This window comes from Haliotis cracherodii, unplaced genomic scaffold (genome assembly GCF_022045235.1).
Source record: "Haliotis cracherodii isolate W230 unplaced genomic scaffold, xgHalCrac1.p SCAF_30, whole genome shotgun sequence".
NCBI lineage: Eukaryota > Metazoa > Mollusca > Gastropoda > Lepetellida > Haliotidae > Haliotis > Haliotis cracherodii.
The window spans coordinates 1,866,838-1,883,973 of NW_027266287.1; the positions used below are offsets into that span (position 1 = coordinate 1,866,838).

General features: G+C 43.0%; 1 protein-coding gene across 1 annotated transcript; it reads right to left on the reverse strand.

Annotated features, from left to right (window-relative positions):
• Positions 1-5,292: 5,292 nt before the first annotated feature.
• LOC139477000 (plancitoxin-1-like) lies at positions 5,293-16,901 on the reverse strand. The gene is made up of 8 exons (XM_071259559.1): positions 16,653-16,901; positions 10,636-10,837; positions 9,541-9,619; positions 8,694-8,855; positions 7,487-7,681; positions 6,635-6,741; positions 6,364-6,486; positions 5,293-5,548 (listed from the first exon to the last, which is right to left on the reverse strand). The coding sequence occupies exons 1-8, from the start codon at positions 16,790-16,792 to the stop codon at positions 5,450-5,452; spliced, it is 1,107 nt and encodes a 368-aa protein (XP_071115660.1). The 5' UTR covers positions 16,793-16,901; the 3' UTR covers positions 5,293-5,449.
• Between the last annotated feature and the right edge of the window lie 235 nt (positions 16,902-17,136).

Consider the following 17,136-nt stretch of genomic DNA (forward strand, 5'->3'; position numbering starts at 1 on the left):
TGGGCATTCAACTGCAGTCGTTAGTAAAAATCGTGTAAATTACAACTTTAGAATTGTATTCCCTTTTCAAAGTACTCTTTCAAACTTAATAGCAATACAATATGTATTTTGACCACAGAGTGTAAAGTTTGTTTAGTGTTAATAAGTTGGTGTCCCTTATGTTATTAACTAGGTAATGTAAATGTCATATTGGTACTTATGCTTAAAAGAACTAACCCTGGACCTGAGTATGATATAAGCTAATCAGAAAACTTTTGACAAATCAATGATCATTTCCGCCTGAACGCGAGAGGCTTACGACATAAGCTCGATTATATAACTGAATCACTTCAGGTAATCATATTATTTGCTTGCAATAATTGATTGACGTCATATTTTATTGGACAACTATCACGAACCTCTACAGAAGGTGGAGAATTTTGAACTTTTAAAAGTAGATACGATTAAGAAAGTTTTCTGGCTTCTACCCTAGAAATCAGTTGTACTGTGTTGATGAATGTGATAACAGTAGCCTTTTCATCGTTCAGACACTGCTGTGGACAATTGATCTGGCTATTACATGTAAATATCTTAAATGTGGTTTAATAAAAACTTGTTTGGAAAACAAAACGTGTTTACGAATTTATTCATACAAATTTCTGCTAAGAGGCACATTCTGAATACAATATTGGGAAAGGAAAATATTAAGATATTTATGTAATAATATAACAGTTTTGATATGTGAACAGGAGAGGATATATTGACGGTATGTGTGAGTGAGTGAGTGAGTTGTATTTAACGCCGCTTTTAACAGTATTACAGTTATATCGCGGCGTGTCAGCTTAATGTGGGGGGAAAGCCCGAAGTGATGCAGGTCTCAGACGTTTACCACTTCGGTGAAACCCACGAGCACGGGTATGGTGCTGACAAACCTAGAAACATAATCGGGTCGGACCGGGATTCGAACCCACAATCATAGGCGTGCACAGACGCAACTCTGCTGACGGTATGTGTTTGGTATCATCAATTACATAACGCCAGTATACCTGATCATGTGTCGAACTTGCTGGATGCAATGGTCGCGTACAAAAACATTGAGACAATACACGCTTGATTCAAACGCCAACCGTCGCCACGTTAAGGCGGTAAATCAATTAGGTTTGTAGACAGACGAGTAAAGTTGATTTAGTTTTCGAGGTCCGATTACGGTAATTTTATTATAATTATATTATTACCAATACCACAGAATACCACGTAGACCATTGAGAGCTAAACAGATTACAGCCGTTTTGGGTAGGAATCGTTCAAATGGTGAAGCAAGCAGCATTTGCATGAATATTCTCCTTGGGATATGTACCGTGCTGTGTACCGTGATGTGTACAGTGATGTGTACCATGCCGTGTACCGTGCTGTGTACCGTGCTGTGTACCGTGCTGTGTACCGTGCTGTGTACCGTGCTGTGTACCATGCCGTGTACCGTGCCGTGTACCATGCCGTGTACCGTGCTGTGTACCATGCTGTGTACCGTGCTGTGTACCGTGCTGTGTACCGTGCTGTGTACCGTGCCGTGTACCGTGCTGTGTACCATGCTGTGTACCGTGCTGTGTACCGTGCTGTGTACCGTGCTGTGTACCGTGCTGTGTACCGTGCCGTGTACCGTGCTGTGTACCATGCTGTGTACCGTGCTGTGTACCGTGCTGTGTACCGTGCTGTGTACCGTGCCGTGTACCGTGCTGTGTACCATGCTGTGTACCGTGCTGTGTACCATGCCGTGTACCGTGCTGTGTACCGTGCTGTGTACCGTGCCGTGTACCGTGCTGTGAACCATGCCGTGTACCGTGCTGTGTACCGTGCTGTGTACTGTGCTGTGTACCATGCCGTGTACCGTGCTGTGTACCATGCCGTGTACCGTGCTGTGTACCGTGCTGTGTACCATGAAGTGTACCGTGCTGTGTACCATGCCGTGTACCGTACTGTGTACCGTGCTGTGTACTGTGCTGTGTACCATGCCGTGTACCGTGCTGTGTACCATGCCGTGTACCGTGCTGTGTACCGTGCTGTGTACCATGAAGTGTACCGTGCTGTGTACCATGCCGTGTACCGTGCTGTGTACTGTGCTGTGTACCGTGCCGTGTACCGTGCTGTAAACCAGGCCGTGAACCATGCCGTGTACCGTGCTGTGTACTGTGCTGTGTACCGTGCCGTGTACCGTGCTGTAAACCAGGCCGTGAACCATGCCGTGTACCGTGCTGTGTACCATGCTGTGTACCGTGCTGTGTACCGTGTCGTGTACAGTGCTGTGTACCGTGTCGTGTACCATGCCGTGAACCATGCTGTGTACCGTGCTGTGTACCGTGCTGTGAATCATGCTGTGTACCGTGCTGTGTACCGTGCTGTGAACCATGCCGTGTACCATGCCGTGTACCATGCCGTGTACCATGCCGTGTACCATGCTGTGTACCGTGCTGTGTTCCGTGCCGTGAACCATGCCGTGAACCATGTTGTGTACCATGCCGTGAACCATGTTGTGTACCATGCTGTGTACCGTGCTGTAAACCAAGCCGTGAACCATGCCGTGTACCATGTTGTGTACCATGAAGTGTACCGTGCTGTGTACCATGAAGTGTACCATGCTGCGTACCGTGCTGTGTACCGTGCTGTGAACAATGAAGTGTACCATGAAGTCTACCATGCTGTGTACCATGCTGTGTACCGTGAAGTGTACCGTGCTGTGTACCATGCTGTGTACCATGAAGTGTACCATGCTGCGTACCGTGCTGTGTACCGTGCTGTGAACAATGAAGTGTACCATGAAGTCTACCATGCTGTGTACCATTCTGTGTACCATGCTGTGTACCGTGAAGTGTACCGTGCTGTGTACCATGCTGTGTACCATGCTGTGTACCACTCTATGTACCATGCTGTGTACCATGAAGTGTACCATGCTGTGTACCATTCTGTGTACCATGCTGAGTACCATGCTTTGAACCATGAAGTGTACCATGAGGTGTACCGTGAAGTGTACCATGCTGTGTACCATGAGGTGTACCGTAAAGTGTACCGTGCTGTGTACCATGCTGTGTACCATGAGGTGTACCGTGAAGTGTACCGTGCTGTGCAACTTACTTCAAGGTATGCTGGGTAAAGATACTCGGATATGAAATCCGAGAAATTTCTGATTAACAAAAGCACGTCAGAATCAGTTTAAGATGATGGAAAGGCGCTCTATTTCTATCTTGACTTGTTTTTCCCCACATTTCATACAGGGGAAATGAAATACAGATTTGAAGACATTGTTTGTCTTCCGTGCTTGTTCCAAGCACTTCGCTGGCTTCCTCAGCTTCATAAGAGTCCATATAAAGACAGACGTATTGCAGTGTCCTGCAACCGTACCACAGAATCCCTGTCAAAACTACTGACAATACTTCTGTCAACAAACAAGCAGGGTCTAATTAAATAATGTCAGGGAATATAGGAGACAAGTGGACTTTAAATGTCGATGTAATGTCAATCTTGAAATATTAGGTGAGGTGAGGTGAAATGGGGTTTAACGTCGCGTCAAAGATTAGACTCGTATATAGCGACGTGCATGTACGTCTGTTACTATGGCTGCTCGTACTAGTCCGGATCGATGCTGATTTATAGTGCTAGCACACTGAGATACCCCTGCCGCAGTTTAACATGAATACCCTACTAGGACACAGTATACTGACTCCGAGCCGACCAGTCCTTGTTTAATCCCCTTCATGCCGAGCGCCAGACAGGGTAACAAGTACCATCTTTAAACATCTTTAGGTATGACGCAGCCGGGGATCGAACCCCGGACCTTCCGCACGCCGGGCGGACGCTCAACCAGTAGGCTGTCCTTGAAATATTAAAAACATTGACTCAATCTCAGGCAGGATGATAATTTCAAGTTTTAAAAAAATTCTGATTCTCAAGAAACTCGCCTTCATGATACATTCAATATGAAAGTAATTCTCTAATCAATAGGGCCCTTGGTTCCGAGGAGTTCAGAATGATTTTTTTTACAAAATAATGTTAATGGATGTGGTCCATTGTATTAAGACCGAAATTACTATAAATTATTATAAATATTATGATACTCAAATATGTGATTTGCTGGCTTTCCTGATTGACAACATATTTTTTTTGTCAAAATTGGTTATAGAATATTAAGACAAGTGGCACGTCTCTACATAGCTACTTACTTTGTCCCTCTCTTAGTTAATCTTTTTCATTACAAGAAACTTTAGTCAAATCAAAGAAAGGACACGTTGCCAAAAGGTTCAACCTCTCGTTCAGATATAGAGATGACGTCATTTCTTCAAACGATACGTCGATAAATGGAGGTTACCACGCTGTTGTGTTTTTGGATGATACATAAATAACCAATTTAGTAGGCCTCGCCCAACGTTCGCTAAATACATTTTTTCCTAAAACAGGATATCTATCCCCCCAAAAGTGTGGTAACCTCCTTCTCCTACAATGTCAGTTTAAACTTCTATCGACGCGCATTTGGATTTTGAATCTAAAGCAGATCTGTGTTCGACAGAAATGACCCTTGAATCTTAAAATGACTCCTGGCTGACAAATGACGCATCTGTAATGCAATCATTGTTTGAAAGATTTTTTTCATTCGACTACCGACATTACATTTTTGGAAATCCACAAAAAGGTGAATAAAATGACCTCACTTTGAAGAACCAGTAAAACAAGTTGATAACCTATATGCAATATCGGGGATGTACGCCTCTTTCCACACCGATGATAACAGCCGGTAGACGTTATAACACATACTTCATGATGAGAAACCCGTGAAGATACGGGGTAGAATAGGTCTTCAGCAACCCATGCTTGCCATAAAAGGCGACTAACGGGATCGGGTGGTCAGGCTCGCTGTCTTGGTTGATGCATGCCCATGATATGGATTATTTACAGACCGCCGTCATATAGCACGAATATTGCTGAGTGTGACGTTAAACAGACTAAAAAACATACAAACAAACAAATCATAATGAGAACATGATACGCACGCATTTCGCAGTTCAGTGACAAATGTGTTCCCAGTAATCGCAGGGATTACCTAAATTACCAAATGACATTTATGTTATTCTGGTCATTGACACTTGGATATGTTCCTTAGGTGATCCCCGGGTGGGCTGGTGGGTGATTGATTGAGAGAGTGGGTGAGTGAATAGGCGAGTGAGTGAGTAAGTGGGTGAGTGAGCGACATTGCAATACTGTGGTTAAACAGTGATGGTTGCGTCGACAGCTGTCTATATTTATTCTCACATTCACACAAAACAGACCTAAAGTTGCAAAAAGATTTTATTATCCCAAAAAAACCTCCGAATGTCAGATAAAATAAAATAAAAACTATATAGCATATCATTAATAAGCAATAGGTTTAAAGAGCAACAACGCAATGCAATCCATCGCCTTTACATGAAAAGGGTCTCCCGATGCTCTAGCAATGCTCATACGCCTTCACGCTGCTGTTGAACTGAGACCACACCTTTTCATTCTGTAGACACACGGTACCTCCCCCTCTCTTCATCTGATGGAGCTGAAAGTGATGAAGATGTTTCAGTTTCTGTCTATAATCCATGCAAAGTCGTCGACTTCCTTACCAACGTAATAAATATATATACGACAAAACCTTTCCATAAAAATAAAAAATTCCCCTTAAAGCAGAATTCATTTTCACGTAGTGAAAACGCACTGATCCGGAGGGTACATTTCTATGAAAGTGTTCGGATTAACGGAATTAACAACTTGTTGGTGTGGTTGGTTGGTTCTTTCGTTGTTTAACGCCGCACTCAGCAATATTCCAGCTATATGACGGCGGTCTGTAAATAATCGAGTCTGGACCAGACAACCCAGTGATTAATATCATGAGCATCGATCCACGCAATTGGGATCGATGACATGCATCCACCAAGTCAGTGAGCCTGACCACCCGATCCCGTTAGTCGACAAGCATAGTCACCTTTTACGGGAAGCATGGGTTGCTGAAGACCTATTCTACCCCGGAATCTTCACGGGTATGTTGGTGTGGTATATATATACGCATGTACTGACGAAAACAAAGAACAATAGAGATGGAATCACATAGTGTTAGTGCCTGTCTACCAGAAAGAATTAAAAGGGGACTATACTCTGTGATTTAGCCTACAGTAAGAATTCATCTAGTCACTAGTACTTCGTGTGAACCCGATACACTATCTGTTTTAAATGACATGCTAGCTAGCTGGGTAAAAAAAGTTGGAATGACGAGATCCGAACTATCTGTTACAGGGTTTCAGTGGATGTGAAAATAAAGTAGGAGACACAGTCGTATGGCTTTGGCCTGCTTTATAGGGTGGTGTCAAGCCTACCCACCTGTCTATTGATGTCCCCAATGCACACCCAGTTGCCCGTCAGAGAGACAGCCCACTTGGAGTGGTCTTTGGTCTCCTTGAAGTTGATACCATTTGGTAGAGTGATAGCCTTCACATTGTACACCTGAAATGAAAGAAATGTTAACAGGAAGATAAATGTTTGTATGTATACATACTTTTCATCTATTTTCAGTGATTGTGAGGCTGCTAAATCAATGCAGATGTACGTTGTCCAACTGAAAATGAAGTCGGACCAACTCCTGTAATGTTACCTTGTAGCTGCTGCTGCAGTTGGACGGCATCTTCCCGACCCCATCCTGCCACGTCTCGGTCATCAGGCCACTCTGCAGCACTGGTGCAACAAACCCTGAATACAAATCTGAAAAAAGGAAGAAAATGTAAACTAAACATGAATCCATCTTATCAACACACCCTCAACTGTTCAACCAGCACTGGCAGACTGTCATACAGTCTTGTGGAGAGGGTTGTCACTCGGAATCTTTATGCAGTAATTTAAATATGAAACTTAAGGCGGATTCTGGCTTCTTTCATTCCTGGTTCCGATGGGTAAATCAGTGGAAGGGACTATCTGACCGTCATTGAACGATAACAGATCAGTGACATACCTGAAGCGTTGCCAGATTCCCTTGGTTTGACATGCCAAACCGAGCAGACAGAAATTTAGATTAATATGCATATGAAAACAAATCAGCAAGAAGAAGAGCACAATTGGTACTTTTGAGTGAGTGAGCGAGTGAGTGAGTGAGTGAGTATGGTTTTACGCCGCTTTTAGCAATATTCCAGCACTATCACGGCGGGGGACACCGGAAATGGGCTTCACACATGTCGGGAATCGAACCCGGGTCTTCGGCGTGACGAGCGAACGCTTTAACGCTACCCGACCGCCCCGGTACTTTTGAGGATGCAACTTCTTGCCTCAATGTCTTGTCTCCAAATTACACATGGATCTTATCATTGAGGAAGTCCAGCATTTCTGAAAAATAAATCCAAAAAAATCCAATATTTATGCAAAAATGTCGAACTTCCGAGTATACGTTATGTCATTGTCCTGAAGGTTTTATCTGTGAACAAAGGCTGGGTGCACTAAGTTTGCTGCTTCTTACCGTCGTTGAAGGCCGCAGTCTTGGCAAAGCTGAGGAACGGTGTGCCCTGTTTGGACGTCAGCTGGAGCTTGTTGGCGGTTCTTCGTCCTGGATGTTTGTGGTTGATGACTGCGGCCAGACTCGGGTTGCCTGACAGGAAGCTCGCCGAGGCCATTTGGTCATACACTTGTACATAGTTGTACACGATCTGGGAGGCTGACAACAATACACAGTACCCAGTCAAGCTGTGAGCTATACGCTTTGTGGATTGAGTGAGGTGCATTTTACCTTTCTGCAATCCATTTGACAGCAGTTTTGAACAAGAATTAACTTTGTACCCCTGAGGGAAGTCAAACCCGGGTCTGCAACATAACGAACGCTTTAACCATGAGGTTACCCAACTCCTAGAGAAGTAATATACAGAAATGATCCCACTTACTGTCAAAGTCTGACGGTTTTTTAATAGAAAAACTGTTGCAATATCCTACCATGGCATTTGGGGCATAATGGTGAGAACAAATGTTTGATCGCGATTGACAATGCCATATACAATCATATTGATTTTGACACAAGACAATAATTACATATCAAAATTCTAATTCAATGCTGCTGATCATCGGTCCAAGTAAATGCTTGATTGAACATAAAGTTGAGGTGAAATGGGGTTTAACGTCGCGTCCAAGATTATTGCACTTATATAGCGACGTGCATGTACGTGTGTGTGTGTTTGTGTGGCTGCTTGTACTAGTCCGGACTGATGCCGATTTATATTGCTAGCTCACTGAGACACCATGCCGCAGTTTAACATGAATACCCCACTCAGACACAGTATACTGACTCCGAGCCGACCAGTCCTTGTTTTAGCCCCCTAATGCCGAGCGCCAGGCAGGGTAACAACAAGTACCATCTTTTAACGCCTTTTGGTATGACGTGGTCTAGGATCGAACCCCGGACCTTCCGCTCTCCGGGCGGACGCTCTACCACTAGACCACAGAGGCGGTCCTTGAACATAAAGTCACGAGGGATAGATGTATGGAAATTCCGAGTTCTTGTTCTAATTATTACCCCTGGTCGCTTATCGTATTACCAATAACAAACTCTAAACTACTTATATATTTCTGATGAAGTCAGAAGCTGAGTGAATGTATGCTTCTGAGTGTTGTTATCTTTGTACATGGTAGGTGTAGTAAAGGATCACAACAACATTACTGTTTAAAAATGTACTTACCGATGTTGTTCAGCTGTGAATAACTGTAAGAAACACAGAGAAAGCTTTGCCCATTGACGAGAGCAGTATCAGGCCAGTTGTAGCCATCTGCACGGTTTGGTGGAAACCCAGGGGTGCTATGCACCAGCCAAAACCCCGCTTCCTTGTCAAAAGCAAATACACCTACAATAGATGTGTATCCGTTAAAATCTAACTGTTCTGTGGAATCACAAACATGTCACATTCATTTTATTAAAAGGGCACCCCACGAATAAGAGTGGGTGAGTAAAAAAAAGGATTACCGGTGCCTACTTTGCCGATTTGCTTTATCGCCTGAGAGATTCTATTAAAGAAAAGCAGCGAGAAATGCTAACTGCTGGAGTTCTACTACTTCACGATAATGCCTCTAGCTGCTGTGCGATAATGTGGGTTCGAAGAGTTTCCTCACCCTCCATACTCGCCAGACCTGGCACCAAGTGATTTCCACCTGTTTCTTTAACTGAAATACCACCTTCGAGGAAAGCACTATGACGACAACGATGACCTGAAAGCTGTCGTATATGACTTTTTATGGTGGCTTCAGAAAACTTCTTCCTGTCTTGAATTGAAAAGCTTCACTATCGATATAAGATATTGACAAGCAGGGAGATTATGTTGAAAAATAATTTCACAATTGTTGGTGTTGTTTGTTAGACTTAGAACCTTTTTACAAGCTCGTATTACATTGGACTTTCAGATCTATGGAGACTTTGCCATTCTGACCATGTCAGATAGGTGGGCCTCATTGCGTCATCAACGAGTAAAGACTGACAATGTCGGATACATCATAACTGACACTCTGTAGGTTTCATTGTCACCAGTTTAATACCTTTTGAATGTCCGTCGCTCTCTGGTTCTTTTCCAGCTGGAGTTTTGTCATTGTACATAACGTACGCGAAGTCATCAGTCTGAAAAGATACATCAGCGTTTTCTAATATCACCAGCATAGTCTTTGACATTTAGGGGAGAGAGTAACACTGGCAACAGGCATTCAGGGGAGAGGGTGACACTGGCAACAGGCATTTAGAGGAGACGGTGACACTGGCACCAGGCATTTAGAGGAGAGGGTGGCACTGGCAACAGGCATTTAGAGGGAGAGGGTGACACTGGCAACAGGCATTTAGAGGAGAGGGTAACACTGGCAACAGGCATTTAGGGGAGAGGGTGACACTGGCAACAGGCATTTAGTGGGAGAGGGTGACACTGGCAACAGGCATTTAGGGGATAGGGTAACACTGGCAACAGGCATTTAGGGGAGAGGGTAACACTGGCAACAGGCATTTAGAGTAGAGGGTGGCACTGGCAACAGACATTTAGAGTAGAGGGTAACACTGGCAACAGGCATTTAGGGGAGAGGGTAACACTGGCAACAGGCGTTGAGAGGGGGAGGTTAACACTGGCAACAGGCATTTAGGGGAGAGGGTGACACTGGCAACAGGCATTTAGGGGAGAGGGTGACACTGGCAACAGGCATTTAGGGGAGAGGGTGACACTGGCAACAGGCATTTAGGGGATAGGGTAACACTGGCAACAGGCATTTAGGGGAGAGGGTAACACTGGCAACAGGCATTTAGGGGAGAGGGTAACACTGGCAACAGGCGTTGAGAGGGAGAGGGTAACACTGGCAACAGGCATTTAGGGGAGAGGGTTACACTGGCAACAGGCATTTAGGGGAAGAAGGTAACACTGGCAACAGGCATTTAGGGGAAGAAGGTAACACTGGCAATGGGACGCAGTAAATATAGTCGTTATATCTGCACGACGATAGTGATTCCTTCCCACAGAAAAAACAACTACAAGCCATGAAAACCAATGAATTTTGGTGATGTTTAAAGGTTTTTTTATCAGTTTATGGTCAATGCTCTTAAAACTCCTCGTTTTCTTTTGTTGCCACGTGTTGTTTTTTTAGAAAAAATAAACTCACAGTTTTGGCCTGGTATATTGTCTGGAGCGTGTTGTAGACGGCGTGTTTCGGGTCCTTCATGAGGACTTTGGACAGAGTCCACGTGGGGTTGTTGACGTCCATGTAGAAGTGGCCCGAGTCATGACGCACCGAGGCACCCACAGAGCGACCCGCTGAATGAGTCCCGTTTTCTTTGAGAGATGGCAGCTTGTAGACAATAAACCTGTTGGTGACGCAGATTCAGTTCTAGTGCATTGACTGAAGTGTTGAATCACTTGTTGCAAATTGGTAGTAACGGTTGCATTGAATGACCAATTGAATTATGTGATGTAGATTGATATTATCAGCTAACTTGGCAGGGAAGTCAGCAGGCCTGTGAAACGGTCAAAGGTCAAGGTCACGAGAAAAAAACTCACTGGAAGTTTTTTTTTTATTACACTGACACATTTTATCAAGTTGGTATATACTTTGTCTGAGATGGGGCCTGTCTTTGATACGGGTTTGGTCAAGATTAGTCAGAGGTCAAGGTCAGGGAATAAGCCACCCGTGCCCATAGGAAGCGTCAGGTTTGTTTGTTGTTTGACGCCGCACTCAACAATATTCCCGCTATATGACGGCTGTATTTAAAGAATCGAGTCTGGACCAGACAATCCAGTGATTGATATCATGAGCATCGTTCTACGCAATTGAGATACGACGACATGCATCAACCAAGTCAGCGAGCCTGACAACCCGATCCGTTAGTCGCCTCTTAAGACAAGCTTAGTCGCCTTTTACGACAAGCATGGGTTGCTGAAGACTATTCTACCCAAGATATTCACGGGTCGGAAGTGTAAGGAATAGATGAGACGATTGTATTGTAGGCCAGCTGTAGTGGAGGAAAATGTCCAATGTCAATATTCTTGTTATCTGATCATATCTATTCCGTTTCGTGGTTAATCATTTAATGTGAAATCGGAAAAGTGGAGGAAATAATCCTCGTTCGAGGTGGTATCGACACAAGCGTGCCGTTGCCTGGAAACCCAGTTGTTTACAGTAAGCGAATTTTGACGCCACAGCATAACCTAACACTTTGTTTACTAGCTGGTAAATCGTATTTTATCTAAAATGTTTTTCCTGTTCAAACAGTTGGTGACCTAAACAGGTAAACAAAAAGTGTCAGTCAATGTTGAAATGTATCAATAATATGGATCAATCTAACCCAATTGATTGTGAAATGTTGATTGTTTAACTTGTGTAGCGAGGTGCACGTGCGAGTGTGTGCTTGCTTGTACCTTGGGCTGGGACGAGTCCAAATTTATTACCCCGGGGGTACCCACCTCCCTATTACCCGACCCTACCCGGGTACCCGCTGTAGGTCTCAAGAGATTGGGAAACGTTTGACCGTACTCCTGTCAAAATGTATTTAGATACAGGTATACAATGATCTGGTCATAGATACACTGAAGCTGACTGAAGTCGTATCTTTAAGCAAACATATAAAGTCAGAAGGAATGTGTGCATAGTCGGGAAAAAGAACATTTGTCACTTATAGTGTAACCATAGAGTTCTAGATCATTTTTGCCCTTAAACAATATAATCACGCGACTAACCACGGGTCCTGGTAGTCCTGTGGGTACCCGATAGCTACTCAGTACCCACCCGACCCGAGTACCCGACCTACCCGTCCCAGCCCTGCCTGCACAATATTGTAACGGATTAATATAACATATCTATAGTGCTAGTCCACTCCCATATAGTCTGGTCATTTTGTAATTTAACCTCAAGAAAATTGCAACAGAATATTTTACGACTGTTTCCTTTTTATTGAATGTATTTGAGTTTGTATAAAAAAGTCTACCAAAATCAACCTTCGGGAAAATGGTTAATTCCCGCATCAAAAAAGATCAAAACCAACGAGGAGAATATGGCATCTACGGTTCACCGTACATCAAGAAGAGCTCTCAAAGGGAGATAATTCGTAGTGATCCTGCTAGTGCCTTGGAATATATTCAGAAAAAAACAACGATAACGGAGCCGTATTATTTCATGGTAAGTTGACAAATACACATTTATTGAAAAATGAAATTAATAATGATGAAAATAATAGCAGTTGGCTTCCAATATACTTCTAACATGCCCATCAACCATAAATTGTGTAGCGTCGTCTGCTATATAACTACGGCCGCACCAGCAGAGAACATGTGTGTTAAACACGACCGATAACCATATTCCTGTCTTCTATAAATTCAACCAATATTGTTACAATTATTAGAAACATAATTATGTGAAAAATTAAATCGAAAAGTAGACCCTCCTTGATAAAATAAAAAATGTATGGAAGCCCATGAGTGACATGATGTATAATCATTTGCGTAATGCGTACGTAATTTGCAATTCATTAGATTCATTACGTTTTACAACCAATCTTGACAATATTGATATCGGAACAAGTTGCCTATTTCTAAAACACCCGATATTGACATTTCTCGTCTTGAGTGCATTTGTTTTATTGTTTAAAGTCACAAAATTAACTCTTTCAACCGGCTTGTAACTTTTTTTTTGTCTAGGAAATTGGTGAAAAACGGAACCAGGAAAATTCAGCAAATGCAGATGTAATTACTTGAAATATATAGGAATTTAAACAACTTTACTCTAAGACATTTTTCTTCTTTCAGAATTACGGCTACCATACTGGAACGGCATGATCTCAGACAACAGCGCCAGTGGATTCTGTACTCCGTTTCTTGACTTGAAACTAAATTTGTAGCAGGAGTAGACCAAATTCTGTCCCCAAAGATTGTTTGTAATACAGCGAGGCACTTGTGTGTTTATTCGCCGAAGGCGCAGGTTCGATTCCCCACATGGGTGCAAAGCGTGAAGCCCATTTCTGGTGTCCCTCGGGGCAATCTCATTAAAATCAAATCTTTGTACTCGCTACCGCCAAACAAAGATCTGAGGACATCCCATTAGGGGTCGCGTCAGAACGACCTTTCATCCGACCAATCAGAGCGTCGCTTCATAGATCATGAAAGGGACAGTCGGAAAGTGTTTTCTAATCATGCAACCACGAAATATTCTGATCAGTTTTTTTAAAAATCGAGAATACGTCAAAATATGTTTCGAAGCGTAGTCGCCAGTTTGAAACTAGTGTCGTTAAGCTCGAGAAAGCTACCTTCTGATCAGCTAATGTCGTTTTCTTGTCAGTCATTTCATTGGTCGGTCAAAATTCGAGAAAGGTCGCTCTGACGTGACCCGTAATGGGATGTCGTCAGTCCTTTGTATAGCGATAGCGAGAACTAAGATCTGATTTTAATGAGATTGCTCTCGGGGGTATGGGTGGCCAAATCGTCTAAGGCGCCGCGATTTGCTGAAACCCCAGAAACGTATGATTGTGGGTTCGAATCCCGGTTCGCCCCGATTACGTTTCTAGGTTTGTCAACACCATACCCGTGCTCGTGGGTTTCACCGAAGAGGTAAACGTCTTAGACCTGCAACACTTCGGGCTTTCCTTCCACATTAAGCTGACACATCGTGATATAACTGGAATAATGTCAAAAGCGGCGACAAACCCAACTCACTCACTCACTCAGGTGTCCCCCGCCTTGATATAACTGGAATATTGCTAAAAGCGGCGTAAAACCATACTCACTCACTTGAGCGTTTGCCATATTGCTATGCTATGCAATAGTCTATGATTATCTTGTACTGATACTCAAATTGAATAGATTCGCTCACTAAAATAAATGAATCACTAAAATAAATGAATCTATAGTCAGTTTAGCCTGTGTTCACTCAGCGTATCAGCGACAGAAATAGATAACCGGCTAACATGAGTTTCGCCGGGGCCCCTTTCACCAAAATAGACTATAGTCGGCCAACGACCCATGCGTTACCAAGTTCCAGTTCTTTATGATATTAACAGATATATTTCCATAAAGTGGAGGGGTTTGCAAACAAACAAATTTTGCTTATCTGAATGCCTCTCCCAAACATGATACACATACAAATTACAATGTATTAAAGTGATATGAGAAATAGCATACATGATATAATTGACATTAAAGATGATTATTGTTCTGTAAGTGTTTTATTACTGGATTATTTTTTGAAACTACAGCTACGTTATATTTTTTACATCTACCACAACAACATCACAGTATCATATATACTTGCCGTAAAAGGCGACTACTAACGGGATCGGGTGGTCAGTATCGCTGACTTGGTTGATGCATGTCATCGATCCGAACTGCGTGGATCGATGCTCATGATGTCAATCACTGGATTGTCTGGCCCAGACACGATTATTTACTGGCCGCCGTCATATAGCTGCAATATTGCTGAGCGCGGCATTATACAACAACAACAAAATTAACTTCTGAAATATGCAACATATATACTTACTTAACGAATGAGTGTTCAACTATCAGTAGTTGAAAATGAGAATCGGAGTTTATAAAAGTTGGGATTTATACGACAATAGTTTGGTAATAATTTTCTTTCAAATCTTAAACATGTATACCGGAACATATGATATTCATTTCACCACGTACGCGAGTAACAATTCGGACAGAGTCTCAATCTAAGGAACATTCTGCCACGCCCCGTTTCTACGGACAAAATAGTATTTCTTGTACGAAATTGTAAAACTGGTATTGAAGGACTCTTGACTTATCAAAAATCTATTGTCTTTTGAATTATATAAACGTCAAAACTTGCATCCAAATAACATAAAGTAGCAAATATTTCAATCGGAGGCTTTGAGGCTTGCTCATTGTTACCTCAGACTGTCACTGGCTACAATTATTAATGGCTTTGTATGAATGACCCCCCCCCCCCCCCCCCCCCCCACACACACACACACACACAATTAGGTGATTTCTTCCACAATTAGTACATTAAGTTCTTAAAATGATATATTATCTTACATTTGAATATAATGTGTATGACTTCATTCCAATATTTGAAAATCTATGGCAGCATTTAACTTCTCGGCCACTCTTCATATATGTCCTCTATTTGACCTTGAACTATTATAATGAATAACATTGTCCCTGTGATATTTTTTATAAAGTAAATAAAAGTTGTATATCCAGATTGTTCTTTAATTTAGTTATATTAGAAAGAAAACTATGATAAATTTCAATCTCTTCCTTCCTACAAATATCCAAGAATACGAAAATACGAATTATATAGGCCTACATCTTGTGACCTTGAGAAAGGTCATTCCCATGAGTTGATTTTGGTAGACTTTTTTTTCCTGAAAGCTGACATGCTACCAAATAACATAAAGTATGAATTAATTCTGTTGCAATTTTCTTGAGGTTGGCCCTTTTTTTCGACCAAAATGACCAGACTAATACGATGCCGCAGTTTAACATGTACGCAGACGCAGAATACTGACTTCGTCCGATCCTTGTTTTAGTTCCTTAACACCGTACAACAAATTCCAGTTTTTAACGTAGTTTGGTATGTCGCGGACCGAAGATCGAAAACTGACCTCTGAAAAAGTGACCTCTTGGAAAATCGACTTCACCCTCGTCATACGGCCCCCTATAACACAGTCCCCTCGTAACACCACCCCTTCGTAACACCGCATCCTCGTAACACCGCCCCCTGGAAAAGCTGCCCTCTACTAAGAGAGAGAGAGAGAGAGAGAGAGAGAGAGAGAGAGGAGAGAGAGAGAGAGAGAGAGAGAGAGAGAGAGAGAGAGAGAGAGAGCAGACTGTCGACATTCATTTTTCAGAAACGCGGAACATGACCTCACAAGTTTCCTCGTTATGCATGCTCAGTGTGGGATGCCCGAACTATTTCCACGCTCACTTGAGCTGCAGATACTGTTTCCGTCTACGCGGAAGATGATACAGTTTTGTCAATAACACAAACTCAATCAAATCCATGCACATAGTGAAAAAAAGGGATATGATAAAATCATTTCAACCACGGAATTCGTTATAACACGCACGTTCTGATATATATCCCCACGCCATACCCGGGCGATAGGGTTAGAGACAGTCCCCTCTATTACGCCATGAGCTATCGTTATTCAAAGGACTCACCAGTCAACTGGACTACCCGTCTGTGACATACATTGAACACAGTTCGCGACAGGTATGAGGGACGCAGCAAGGACGATCCACAACATTTTGAATGACCTCGTTGTCAGTTGTTCACCTCTGCTCCTACCGACACTGTGCATATGTTCTCCGGCTTCAATGTACAGAGGATTGAAAGGGGAAGTAAACTGCTATAAACACATCACGTGTATGTGATTCACCCTTTGTGTGTAGGTTATGGTTGACGGGGGTCTCGCCGACCGAATGTAGCCCGAATGGGTTTTACAGCGTTACTTCCGCGTTGTTGAAGCTGTAGTGTGAATGATAGTTTGAGGTGGGGGGCGGGTGTGTGTGTGTGTGTGTGTGTGTGTGTGTGTGTGTGTGTGTGTGTGTGTGAACCTTACCCCTTTCCTTCCTCGACCTCCATATACACTCCACCAACTCCCTCACTACACCATCCTACACATGCTTCTCATAGTCCGCATTA